The sequence below is a fragment of the Geotrypetes seraphini genome, chromosome 5, assembly GCF_902459505.1.
Source record: "Geotrypetes seraphini chromosome 5, aGeoSer1.1, whole genome shotgun sequence".
Lineage (NCBI taxonomy): Eukaryota > Metazoa > Chordata > Amphibia > Gymnophiona > Dermophiidae > Geotrypetes > Geotrypetes seraphini.
In genome coordinates, this window is record NC_047088.1 from 29242150 (window position 1) to 29256436 (window position 14287).

A 14287-nucleotide genomic window follows, 5' to 3' on the forward strand; every position below is an offset into this window, starting at 1 on the left:
AGAGTTCAAGAAAGCTTGGAAGAGGAAGGGACTCATAAATGGCACCGATGAGCAGACTGGATAGGCCATAATGTCCTTAGCTGCCTTCATTTTTCAATGTTTCCCAGTTATTTGTTGGTCCTCCTGTTACTGCTTTGAACCCTCACGGGGGATTTTACAGGAAAAGTCTAATTAAAGGTGTAAAAAAAATAATAAAATCTAAGAGATACCACTTTCCAAACCACTAATAAGAAGCTTGATTCTCCCAGCTATGACTACTTCCTATGATATGAACTACTGTGCTCTTTAAGAGGACAACAAATTGCTTTTTATTGGAGCATATGATCTCATCTGAACCAATGGAAAGCTCTGTTACAAAATTAAAGTGTCATAAAGTTCTATATTACAAATATACATTCCACTGCATGCTTTCCCCCTCCCTCACATGATGGATATTTCTCTCCTGTAGGCAGAAACTAACCCATCAATCAAATTCACCGTTTCATAACTTTAGCTAATTTATACACATGTAAATATACACACAAAGTTTATATACAGACAAAACATTCTAGAGTGCGGCATTTAAATATTTGATGATGACATTTTATGCCAGGTCTTAGGTGTGGAAGGCTTAATCCCTGTCACAGACAGTTTTACTAGATGGGGCTTTGAAATGCTTAAATGGAGTTGGGGTGGGGGGGGCTTGGGTGTACCTCCATGGTCCTCACTCTCAGTCTGCAAAGGTTACCAACAAGTTAACTTTTTACGGATACGGTTAATAAGAACACGTAGGCTACCTCTATTGTATTCAAAAACTCATGAATATTCATTAGGGATATCTTGAAAACCTGATCCACTGATGGACCTCGAGGACTGAGAGTTAAGACCAAGGGGATACAGGGATTAATGTGTGCATCGATCTAACTCAGTGGTTCCCAAACCTGTCCTGGGGGGACCCCCAGCCAGTCAGGTTTTCAAGATATCCCTAATGAATATGCATGAGAGAGATTTGCATATAATGGAAGTGACAGGTATGCAAATCTCTCTCATGCATATTCATTAGGGATATCTTGAAAACCTGACTGGCTGGGGGTCCCCCAGGACAGGTTTGGGAACCACTGATCTAACTCTTGCTGTGTTAAATTCCTCAGTCATTTACAGAGCATTAAAAAAAAACCCACACATACACATTAAAAATAAATAAAAATAAACATTCTGTTCAGAGTAGCAGCATATAAATTACAATTAATAATAAAAAAGTGCAAAAAAAAATGAAACAAGTCAAAAGCATCATTATTAGATTCAGTGTTGTATGGAACCTCATGTAATGGAAAAAATTTGTTGTTCACTCAATACCGCAGCTTCATTAGTATTCAAGTGTCCCATACAAATTCCGTTTCTAATTACACATTGCAATGATTTATGGCAAAGGATAGCCTTTCTGTCACCCTGCCACTGCATTACCAGTGCAGGAGCTAAGTGAGAATATGCAGAACAGTTCTCGGTCCAGCTAGAGAGCTGCAGAAACGTCCTCTAACCCGTGGCAAGGTTTGGTTGGAAAGTGACCCTGCCCGTCACATGCTGATCCATAAGAAAATACAGAAGCAAGACAGGAGGGACCCTCCAACAGTTCACAATCGACAGCGGCACATGAAGGTCAGGACACGACGGATGCTGCTCAAGCGCTCTTTCAGCGACGTCATGGCGAGAAAAGGCAGTTGAGCTCTGCTTTCTAGGGGGAGGACGGCTAGCACCCACCAGCACCACGCAGGGCCATTGGGGTTCACCTGGGAGGGAGCAAGCATTGAGAGTCAGCTGCCAGAAGCTACTTCATAGATGACAAGACATGACCAAAAAAAAAAAAAAAAATCACTTTCTGGAACACATTTTCACCAGACTTTAAAAATTTTGTTTCACCCATTGTGTGCCTGCTTGGTCCTGCCATATGTTGGCAGAATGAATATGTATAATTCTTTATTCATTTTTAAAACTTTCATCAAGTGTACAACAATCATAATAAACACAATTAATCAGAGCACTTGCATATCTTATCATTATAATCTAAAAATACAAATGTAACCCTCTTCCCACCCTCCCTCCCTCAAAGCCCTTCATTCATAATAAGAAACCTATATTTGTACCCCTCCCCCCTCCCAATATTATATGGTGTATAACCAATAGAAAAATGGCATTTAATCATGACAAAAACACGTTAATGGCTCCCAAATTTTAATAAAATTATTATTATTTCCATTTTGTATCGCTATTATCTTTCCATTCTATATATGTGACATAATGAATTCCACCAAAAATTAAAATTCAGCCTACTATGATCTTTCCAATTCTTAGTAATATGTTGGATGGCAACTCCAGTCATGATCATTAAAAGTTTATTATTACACGATGACATCCGACTCTTTTCTCATATACATGGAGCGGCAGAGTGAATATGAATAACACTGCACCAAGATTTTAAAACCGGCTACTGACTTCTTCTCTCATCCAAGCATAGACTTGTTCTATGTCTTGCTGCAGAGGCTACCTTGCAAGAACTACATTATTCTGTGTTAATATCTTATTTATTTATTTATTCAGTTTTCCCCCCAGGGAGCTCAGAACGGTTTACATTAATTTATTCAGGTACTCAAGCATTTTTCCCCGTCTTTCCCGGCGGGCTCCCAATCTATCTAATGTAACTGGGGCAATGGGGGGGATTAAGTGATTTGCCCAGGGTCACAAGGTGCAGTGTGGGTTTGAACCTACAATCTCAGGGTGCCGAGGCTATAACTTTTAACCACTGCACCTCACACTCCCCCATATGGCGGAAGATGATCTGAACCAGGCTCCAGCAATTTTGGAAAGTGGAGAACAGTATTTGTGGCAATATAGTGGTCCACTTAACAGTCTAGCCACCACAAGGGAGATAGTCACCTCTGCACAGCAAGTGGCAAAATCTAAGCAAATCAGCAGAGCGTGCCTGGTCTTCAAACCCCTCTTTATCAATAGTATATTAACTATATATGCATGAAAAATAAGTCACAAATATATGGCAGATGACAGATTCAAGTCATGGATTCGACATGGTCCGTGTTTTGGTTATGGTGCCTGCATCAGGAGTCCCAGTGTGAGAAGTCGCTGTCATCCCGAATTTGTATGCCATTTGTGGTTTGTTTTTCTCTTTAAGCATTCGGATTTCATTAATGGTTTGTTTTTATCATTTGGGGCACCTGATGCAGGATTCTCGGTTTCTATTCGCTTGGCACTGCCGTCCATAGCTGACACTAGAGTGGTTCTGCTTTGCGATAAGTACAGAGAGCACACAGCTTTGGAATTTGCTTCTGAAGGATCATGCCGACCTACCTGTGGATCAGGTTCCTTTGCAGGCATGGGACCAAAGTGACTGAGAATCCGGCTCTTGAGCACTTGTTTCAGGGTGTGAAACCACGTGGATGCCTGCTCATAGACTGAATCGTGTAACTGGAGCAGCTCAGCAAAGTTTTTGCCCTGGACCTACACATCAACAGCAGACAATTTAGAATTTGACCTGCTTTTTTAAATTCTTTATTCATTTTTACATCTTACATCAAGTGAATATACATAATAAAAGACAATTTTCACATATCACTTGAATTACAATCAAATATTCTTGTAAGAGAAAATAAATACCCCCCTTTTTATCAATACTCTTATTTCCATATGATATTCATTCCCTCCCTAACCCTAAACATAACCTATCTATGTGCTAAGATATCTGATCATTAGAGTAATTAGTCAATGGTCCCCATATTTTTTTTTTTTTTAAATTATGAATATTCCCTTGTTGTAATGCTATCATCTTTTCCATCTTATATATGTGGCAAACTGAATTCCACCAAAATGTATAATTTAATTTAGTATAATCTTTCCAATTTTGAGTCATTTGTTGCATGGCGACCCCTGTCAATATTAATAATAACTTATTATTGTTTGCAGAAATCGGACTCTGACCTACTTTTTTAGAAGTAGTATATACAATTTGAATTCAATTCCAGCACCCTACACTGTTGTGGTATACTGGAAAGCAAGCGCCGATTCCAGCCTCTGATTCTGCTGGGAGCTGTATCCTGTCCACCTAGCCTAGGATAACTATATCAGTGGCTCAGGAAGCACCTGCCCAGCCTGGTTCTTCAGAATCATCCTATCAGATATGAGATATTTGCATGCAGGGATATCTTGAAAAGCAGACTGGCCAAACAATCCCCAGGGATGCACTCAGAACCATGAAACTAGATAAAAGGGGAGAGAAGGAAAAGAAGCTAAAAAAAGGTCCTAGCTAAGCGGTATATAAAGTATTTTCATAAACATGAACATACAGTCATCCATACTTTTAAACCTTAAAATTTTAATCCTTAAAATACAGCTTGGGATTTACAAAACGATAACCATCTATGTGTGGTGCTTCTGTCCCAAGCCTTGCATGCCAAAGAAAAGGCTGTCCTAATTGATTCCATTTTATATATCATTCTCCCAAGGGAGCTCAGAGCAGTTTACATTAATTTATTCAGGTACTTAAGCATTTTTCCCTGTCTGTCCTGGTGTGTTCACAATCTATCGAATGTATCTGGGGTAATGGGGGGATTAAGTGATTTGCCCAGGGTCACAAGGAGCAGTGTGGGTTTGAACCCACAACCTCAGGGTGCCGAGGCTATTATTTTAACGACTGTGCCACACAAAAATACCAAGATAGCCTAAGCAGAAAGACTTAACTTGAGCATCTTCGTTTATGTATTCCTGAGCACTGGGAAATTAAAGGTTCAGGAGCTTCAAGAGGGTAAGAGGAAAACTGAACCCAGTCCATAAACCATTCTTAAGGTGAACTTGGGAAAATTTGCTGCTTATTCTTTTACTCTTCAGGGATCTTGCCAGGTACTTGCGACCTGGATTGGCCACTGCTGGAAACAGGATGCTGGGCTTGATGGACCTTCGGTCTGTCCCAGTTTAGTAGCTTTTATGTTTTTATATGAGCCAAGTAAAAGACGATCAAGCCATTCTGACATCACTGAGGTTGGCTTTAGGCATTGGTGGAATGAGGCATTATGACATCACAATCTCAGCTCTGGAATGGTGCTACTTTTTGGGTTTCTGCCGGGTACTTGGGACCTGGGTTGACCACTATTGGAAACAGGATACTGGGCTTGATGGACCTTCCAGTCTGTCCCAGTATGGCGATGTTTATGTATTTATGACTGCAAGTTTCACAGCTCACTTCTGGCATTCCACATTTATGTAAAGCATCCGTTAAAATGCTGAACACCTTACTAAGCAGATTGCATTGATCACTTTGGTCTTTATTCATCCTCCCCTATATTCTCTAAACTTACCTTTTCATCTTCAATGTATTCAATATCTGCTGTATTGTATCCATCACGCTGTCCATGCTGTACCACCTTGAACCTCCTCTTCCCGATGCTATCCACTACCGAGCGGCCATCGGCAAAGAATTCTACATTTCTGATCTCCAGCATGCAGCCATAATCTGCAAACCTAGCCAGAAGAAAGCTCACACATTAGTTTCAGAGACAGTGTTTGTGTGTGTGTATACACATATTACATAAAAAAACCACAATGTTCTACACATGTTTATTGTAAGCTTCTGTACTGCCACAAATGACTGGGGAGTCAATTCAGGTAGTTTACATGAGCTTCTGTAATGGTGCTACAATATAGATATAGCGTGTTTCTGTGATGGTTTTCAATACAGCTTCAGATGGTACCCACTGAAGGTTTTGGTGCATTTAGGAATCATGGTATGGTACCTTTACATATCTAGTTACTGCGATCAAGAGTATAATGCTTTAAAATTCTGTAACTGATTTTTTAATATATCCAGATCAAATCAAAAACTGGTCTTCGGGACATTTGGAGCATCACGATTAAGCATCAAATTACTGCGTCTCAATGGTCCCGAATTTGGTCTTGGAGGATGAGATGTACAGTATCTGCATCTATGAGACAAACTTGTTTTTTTCTGATACATAGAGCTTTCTGGACCCCTGTTCGTTTACAAAAATTAGATAGCTCTAAGTCTAATAGATGTTGGCATTGTCATCTCGAAGCTGGGACTTTAGATCATTTATTATTCTACTAGTCTTTAAGCCCGTTACATTAACGGGTGCTAGAATATATGTTTGTCTGTCTTTCTTTATTTCTGTCTCTCTCTGCCGCTGTCTTTCTTTCTGTCTCTCTCCCTGCCCCTGTCTCTCTTTTCTTTCCTTTCTGTCTCCCTCCCTCCCACTATCTGTCTTTCTTTCTCTCCCCACTTCTTTCCAACGTCTGCTCCCCCTGTCCCTCAGACTTCCATTCAGCGGCTGTCCCTTCTCTCCCCTACACTTCCATTCAGTGTCTGTCTCCCTCTCACCCCTTTTATCTACTGTTCACCCTGTTTTTCCCCTTCCATTCACTGCCCTCTCTTCTCTTTCCATTCTGTGTCTGCCTTCTCTCTCTCTCTGTTCCATATGGCATCTCCTCCTTCCTTTCCCCCTTCCTATTCACTTGGTGTGGCATTACCTTCCTCCTTCCCTGCATGCCCTGCCATGTCTTCTTCCCTCTAAGCCATTCTCTCCCCCTCTGCTCCCTTTCCTCCTTGAACTTCATCGGCCAGCAGCAGCATTCATAATTCATTGCTGTTGCCAGGCTTCAGGTCTTCCTCTCTGGCCGGTGCTGTCTTCATGAAGTAGGCAGGAAGTAGGCAGGACCCGCCAGAGAGTAAGGCCTGAAGTCGGCAACAGTAGTGAATTTTAAATGCTGCTGCTGCCCAAAGAAGCCAGGCCTTAACAACAAAGCTCCCTCCAGCGTTGGCAGCCGCGAGAGCGAGGTAGGGATACTGCTGGACTACCATGTTTAAAAAAAACAAAACAAAACAAAAAAAAAAACTTAACGATGGCAGCGGTGCTGGGGGGGGCGGTTTGAAAAGCCATTGGCCGTGAAGTATGCCACCTGCATACTTCACGGCCGACGGCTTTTCCGGATTTTAAAAACTTTGCAACGATGGCGGCAGTTCTGGGGAGGGTTTGAAAAGGTGCCGCGGCTCCTCTGTCGATCCCCGCCTGACATGTCTCACAACAGCAGTTTAAGTCCGAGGTAGGGTGAGAGGAGCCGACACGGAGAGCAGGAAGTCCAGCGCTAGTGGCGAGTGGTAGGTGCTGGAAACTTAAGTAAGGCTGGGGACTCGCGCATGTGCACTCCTGCAAAGCCACGGAACTACATCTCACGGAACAGGGATCACAGAAGCACGTAGTTGAGTGCGCATGCGCGGCTAGCATTTTATTATTTTAGATTGTCCATGCATTTTGGCTTTTTTGAAATCAATTTGGGGCCAAATAAATAGGTTGTTAGAAAATCCGGTAGCCTTGACACATGATACTATTTTATTTGGCATGTCAATGAGAGCGAAAAGTCAGATTTCTTCAAAAAACAATAAGCTTCTACTTATTCTGACTGGAATTGCCATTCAACATATTACATTCAATTGGAAAAATCAGAGTAGATTAAATTACAGTTTTTGGTGGAGTTCTGTATGTCATATTTATAAAATGGAAAGAACGGTAGCCACATAGAGAGGATATTTTGTTAAATTTCGAGATGTTTGGGGACCATTAACAGACTTTTGTAATGAGTAGTAAACATTTTCCCTTCATAAGATAATTGAAATGAGGGGATAGGGATGGGTGGTAGGGATGATTTTTTTGATATATTAATAGAATGTATATTGTATAATATAATATAAATGAATATTTTTGATGTGATAGGGATGGGAGGGGAGGTTAACTTTCATGAATTTTTCTGATACACTTGTAATATGCAAAACTGAATAAAAAAATTAAAAAAAACCCAAAACTTTCATGAATGTCAGTTGATGATAATAATAGTAGTAATACAAGTGATTTTTTTTTTTCAATTCAAATGTTATTTCTTGATACACTTGATGTAAGTTGTAAAATGAATAATCTTTTTAAAGTGGACTCAACCAGAGAGATTCATGGGCAGCTGGGGTTTATCAATCCCGGGATTGGGATAACCCTGTAAAGGCAATCCAGTTTACGGGGTCCCCAGGGACAGTTAATGGATTTTCCCAATTTTTTTATAAAAAGTTTCCCGTAGGATGTCATGACGGGTAACTTCAGACTCCTTAGGAGGTTTTCGAAATCAAATGCCTCAGGAAGCCGTGACTTCTTGGAAACAAATCAAGGCAAAGATAAGGCCCCGATAACTCCTGGGAATTTGAAAAAGAAGATTGCTCAGGTTTAGATGTGGTATCGGGGGCCGAGGGCTCTTCGTCCGACGATGATGCATCCTCCTCGGTACCGAGGGGAGATTCCTCCCAGAGGTCCGGGTCTCTGACATCGGTGTGTGCGTGCCGAGAGACTGGAGTGGAAGGTTCGGTATGATGAGCTTTAGACCGAGACTTGCCTGAGCGTACCAAGACGGCACCGGGGGATGAAGACCTGTGTCTGTCTCGGTCCCGGGAAGAACGGTGCCGGTCAGGTTCGCGGGAAGACCGGTGTTCCGCTCGGTCCCGAGGAGGATCGGATGTCGTCAGAGCTACGGCCTCGGCATGGGCATGGGTATGCGGTGCCGAGAGAATGGGCATGGAGGGGTCCATAGGTACCGATGGCGTGGATGCCGGTTGGACGGTGTGGGGCTCGGGCCGGTCTGGTACCGAAAGCAGCGGTGCCAGGATAGAGGGCAAGAGCTGTTTAAGTTGCTTTTGGAGTTGTTCCTGCAACTTATCCTGGAGGATGGCCGCAATGCGGTCATCCAGGGTTGGCACCGGAACCACTTTTTTCTGCTTTGGTTCCATGGGTGCCGCTCTACGCTCCGGCGATGAGGCGGCCGATGACGAGGCACTCACCGATATCGGAGCGGAGCGCTTTTTAGTTCGGCGTGGAGCCGAAAGAGCCGGTGTCGCCACCGAGGTGGGAGGGCGCTCAAGGGTGGAAGGCTTCTTAGCCGGCTTACCTGGCGCCGGTGGCGCCGATGTAATGTCAGGCGGTGTCGAGGTGGTCGGTGCCGACTTCGATGGTGCCGCAGTTGAAGAAGTCGAGTCCATAGTCGGGCCGGTGCCGAACAGCAGACTTTGCTGGATTTGGCGATTCTTCAAAGTGCGTTTTTTAAGAGTGGCACAGCGGGTGCACGAGTCCGCCCGATGCTCCGGTCCCAAACACTGTAAACACCAATTGTGTGGGTCAGTGAGGGAGATCGGGCGTGCACACCGCTGGCACTTCTTAAAACCGGGCTGCGGGGGCATGAATGTGAACACGGCCTCCGCAAAATCAAACCCCGAGGCCTGGATCGTGACAACAGGCCCCGCCGGGGCAAAGACAAAAAACGAAACAAAAAGAAAATATTTTTTTTTTTTTGGAAATGAAATAAAAAAGAACCCGAAGGTAAATAAAACGAAAAAAGAACGCGAGCGGGAAGGCAAAAAGAGGATTTCAATCGGAGTTGAAAAACGCACGTCTTCTTCGCTCCGCGGAAACGAAGAAACTGGGGACCACGCTCTCCTCCGTCGGGCGGGAAGGCACTCGCGCACGCGCGGTGCGGCCAACTAGAACTTTCTAGTAAAAAGGTCCGTACCGTGGGCTCCGTCGGTGACGTCACCCATGCGTAAAGAATATGCTGCCTGCTTGTCCTGGGATAATAGAAGATACCCAGGAATGGGGATTGCGGCAGTTATGGAAGAAGTTGCCATGGGATTCCACTGGGAGTGTAACCAGAGATTTTGATGACTCCAAAATGAGGCTTGGAATGAACTAAGAGGGGCAACTGAAGCACCAGAATGAAGCTTGGAATGCTCAACGAGGTACCTGGGGAGGCTTGGGAAAACTTATCGGTTTCAAGTTTACGCCCAGCAGTGTCTACGATGAGCTAACAAGACTCAAGGTGAACAAAGCTATGGGACCAGACAAACTACATCCCGGGGTGCTCAGGGAGTTGAGTGATGTTCTGGCGGAACCGTTATTCGCGCTCTTCAATCTTTCCCTAAGTACAGGAAGAGACCCGTTGGACTGGAAAATGGCTAACGTCATTCCTCTTCACAAAAAGGGATGTAGGACAGAGGCTGCGAATTATAGACCGGTGAGTCTCACATTGATAGTGAGTAAACTTATGGAAACACTAATCAAACGCCAATTGGATACGATCCTAGACGAGGAGAATCTTCGAGATCCCCATCAACATGGTTTTACGAAGGGAAGGTCCTGCCAATCAAATCTGATCAGCTTCTTTGACTGGGTAACAAGAAAGCTGGATATAGGGGAATCCCTGGACGTCGTGTACTTAGACTTCAGCAAAGCGTTTGACAGGGTCCCACACCGCAGGTTATTGAACAAGATGAGTTTGATGGGATTAGGTGAAACATTAATTGCATGGGTTAGGGACTGGCTTAGAGGTAGACTTCAGAGGTCTTGGGCCCGATCCTATTTAACATCTTCGTAAGAGACTTGGCTAAGGGGCTTCGAGGTAAAATTACATTATTCGCCGATGACGCCAAACTATGCAGTATAGTAGGCAAAAGCACAATAGACAAAAACACAATGCCCGACAAAAGCTCAGTGCCCGACAGTATGACGCAAGACCTACTCCTTGGTCAAAGACTTGGCAATTAAGTTTCAAAGCCAAAAAATGCAAGGTCATGCACCTTGGGGGAAAAAAATCCATGCAGAACTTACATCCTGAATGGTGAGATCCTAGCAAAGACTGTAGCAGAACGTGACTTGGGAGTGATCATTAGCGAAGACATGAAGACTGCCAATCAAGTGGAGAAAGCTTCATCCAGGGCTAGACAAATCATGGGTTGCATCCGTAGAAGTTTAGTCAGCCGTAAGCCAGAGGTCATAATGCTGTTGTTCAGATCCATGGTGAGACCCCATCTGGAATACTGTGTATAATTCTGGAGGCCACATTATCAAAAAGATGTGCTGAGAATTGAGTCAATTCAGCGAATGGCCACCAGGATGGTCTCAGAACTCAAGGATCTCCCGTATGAGGAACAGCTAGGTAAGTTGCACCTATACTCACTCGAGGAACGCAGAGAGAGGGGAGACATGATCGAGACGTTCAAATATGTCACGGGCCGTATCGAGGTGGAAGAAGATCTCTTTTTTCTTAAAGGACCCATGGCAACAAGAGGGCATCCGTTGAAAATCAGGGGTGGGAAATTTCATGGCGACAGGTTGATCGCTGGAATAATCTTCCACTACAGGTAATTCAGGCCAGCAGCGTGCCAGATTTTAAGATAAGATGGGATTGGTATGTGGAATCTCTTCATAAAGGAAGTTAGGGGGTGGGTCATTAGTGTGGGCAGACTAGATGAGCTGTGGCCCTTTTCTGCCCTCATTTTCTATGTTTCTATGATTATTTATTATTTTATTGTTTAGATTTATTAACTGCCTTTTCATGAAATGATTCACCCAGAGCGGTTTACAAAACACTGAATAATCAGGTATGCTAAGTATTTTTGACCCAATGAAGAGTTTTTGACTAGCTTAACATGCGTGCGTGCTTGTGTGCGTGGTTACCTCATTAGTAAAACATCAGTCATCCAATCCTGGATCTCTTGTACTATTCTGTGTGGCACAGGGGCTGGCTCACAGATTTGTTCATTTTTTAAACAGGATTTTAAAGCAGTTTACTTAGAGAAGAAACATATGAAGTAAAGATTCCCCCCTCCCCGATATACCCAAACAAAGTGAACAGGGCAACACTGGCATGAAGAGATTTAATTTCAAATATTTTAATATAAACAGAATGAGGCAGCAGTCTGTTTATTCAAAAATTGATGCATTGTTCAAATATCTGTCTTTAGTGCTCTGCCCAGGGAATCCTGTTTGCAAGTAAATCCCTCCCTACCCTCATGGTTCTTGGTTATGTGAAAATCTGACAAATGAACCAAAAGCTCATTTCGTGGTTGAGCAGAGCAGTGGGAAAAGAGCTTCAGGCATCCAGGAAATGCCGACTCATCCCCTGAAAATCTCCACAGATAGCTCACATTTTATCTACAGCCAAACAGCAGCAGCTGTGATCAGAGTCTGGTGCTTTGATTACACTTGGATCTATAAAAAAGATGACTCATTATCTGTCTGAACAGTCAGAGAGCTTCGTCAGTGCCAGCAGGAGGAAAAACCGGTCTCAGACTAAGCTAGTGCTGGGGTCTTCTTATGGCCTGCTTGAACTGGCAGTCCTATTGTCAGGGGAAATCAGTAGACATGTCCAATCGTGCCATAGGGGCAGAGAAGGAGAGGAGGGGGGAATTTAGCTTGATGAGGGGGAAAAAAAAAAGGATCCAGCTGACAGCCCCAAAACAAACTGTACCCTTCCAGCAACAGTTGGCTTGTTTACAATTGGACGTGCAACTAATGCTGAAGGGGCTGACGTAGTCTGGGGAAACTCAGGCACAGCTTTATCTCTGAGCAAGCCTTAGGCCGATCCAATGAAATGCTATCAACTTGTAAAGACTAACGCTCATTACATGTTGTTGTACAGGAGCATTAGAGACCCCAGAGGTATCCGAAGCTTGGGCACAACATTTTTGAACAGTCTTGACTTTGCAGTAAGAAAGCTGTTCTGAAAAATAATGCCATACACCATTTCTTCCCTGTGAAAGAGACTAAGGGAACTCCCCACAGCCATTTCTTAATGGCGATCTGCACAGGGCAGGAGCGTAGGAAGATTGCTCCCGTCCCAAAAAACAGCTAGACCACCAGGTAAGGCCGAGAAGCCAGGGGAAGGCGGGAAGGGAGGCGGAGGTGGGTCAGAGCTGGATATTCGCGGTTTTTCACCATTCGTGGTCCGGCTCTGCCCCTATCCCCCGTGAATAACGAGGGAGAAGTGTATATAAACTCCCGTCCCCTTTTACCTTTAAGGGCAGTTCTCTAACTGGGCACCAGCATGTAAGCGCCACTTGCGGGTGTAAATGTACCAAATGCCAGCAGCTTCACAGGGAAGAAATGGTGTAGTAAAGGGGGGGAGGGGGGGTGCAGTTACCTGTCCTACTCCTCCACTGCCACCCCCGCTGCCGTGCGTACATGTCGCTTTCCTTCCCCCGTACCCCTTGCTTTAATTCCACCCAAAACACTATCTACATAGCAAATCAAAAATATTCAAACCACTCATTAGACAGTTACTAGCATCTTGACAAGTCTCATGTAATCCACCGAATGTATTTCACGACAATTCTTGTGTAATCCGCCTTGAACCGTAAGGTAACAGCGGAATAGAAATCAATAACGTAATGTAATGAAGGTGTCAGGATTTTAACATTCAGCACGTCTTCCACTATTTACTTATTTATTGGGATTTATTAACCATCTTTTTCATGAAGAGATTCACCCAAAGTTTTTTTTTTTTTTACATGCAACATACCAAATAGTAATCAGGTACACATAAGTATTTTCCCTGTCTTTCTGTGCTATCAGTTGTTCAATTGCAGCTTCCTTATAAGAAACATGAGAATATTGTCTTTCGTTTAATTCACTCACCCCTTCACTGGATCCCCAATGCACATTCCAAACTGTTTGGTGCCCGTCTCCATGCATCGACGAATCATAAGTCGGTAGCAGGGTTCAAAGATGTGAAGCGGACAGGGCACTGTCGGATAGGCCATTGTACAGACAAATATGGGGACGCTTTGATTTAAGCTGCAATACAGATAACAGTGTAAACAGGTTATACAATAAGAAAACAGCCTTAAGCACACGAAAATACTATATAGAGGCAAACCGAATTCCAGCTTTGGTATCGGCCAAAAATGCAACCCGTTTCCTACGTACTTGGAAAGTTCTGCCATTTCTTCTTGGTAAATTTTCATCCTTTCCTGGAGCTCTTTCACAAGGTATTTGGCTATGAATTCTTCTATCACTTCAGTTTTACAGTATTTCCTCAGGACCAAGTACTGCAGACAACAAAGGGGGGGGGGGGGGGGGGGGGGGGGGGCGGGAGACTGTTACATTACATTAGTGATTTCTATTCTGCCATTACCTTGCGGTTCAAGGCGGATTACATAGGAAGTTATCAAGGATTTCTTGACTACCAGGATTTTTATTTCTTGAAAGTTTTGTAGTCTGGGGTTGTGATCAGTAAATTGGAGCGTTGGTGGTCTAGTTTTGCTGCACTTTGTTCTTGTACAAGACTTTCATTCCAATATTTCCCCTCTGGTTGTATGTCCCTTTGCAATTGCCAATAAAGATATTTAAAAAACAAAACAAAACCATTTTTAAAAACCCACTGCTTTCACCAGAAATAAATCTGTGGTGAGATAATTCAGGTGCTT

At 43.5% G+C, this 14287-nt stretch overlaps 1 protein-coding gene across 1 annotated transcript in view; it reads right to left on the reverse strand.

Annotated features, from left to right (window-relative positions):
- Positions 1–1176: 1176 nt before the first annotated feature.
- Positions 1177–14287, reverse strand: part of LONRF3 (LON peptidase N-terminal domain and ring finger 3) — a 34247-nt gene continuing 21136 nt past the window's right edge. Inside the window, exons 7-11 of the mRNA XM_033946559.1 lie at positions 13788–13909; positions 13497–13655; positions 5340–5502; positions 3340–3489; positions 1177–1766 (exon numbers count right to left, since the gene is read on the reverse strand). Coding sequence (XP_033802450.1) covers positions 1611–1766; positions 3340–3489; positions 5340–5502; positions 13497–13655; positions 13788–13909 — 750 coding nt within the window. The 3' untranslated portion in view covers positions 1177–1610. The remainder of the gene's footprint in view (positions 1767–3339; positions 3490–5339; positions 5503–13496; positions 13656–13787; positions 13910–14287) is intronic.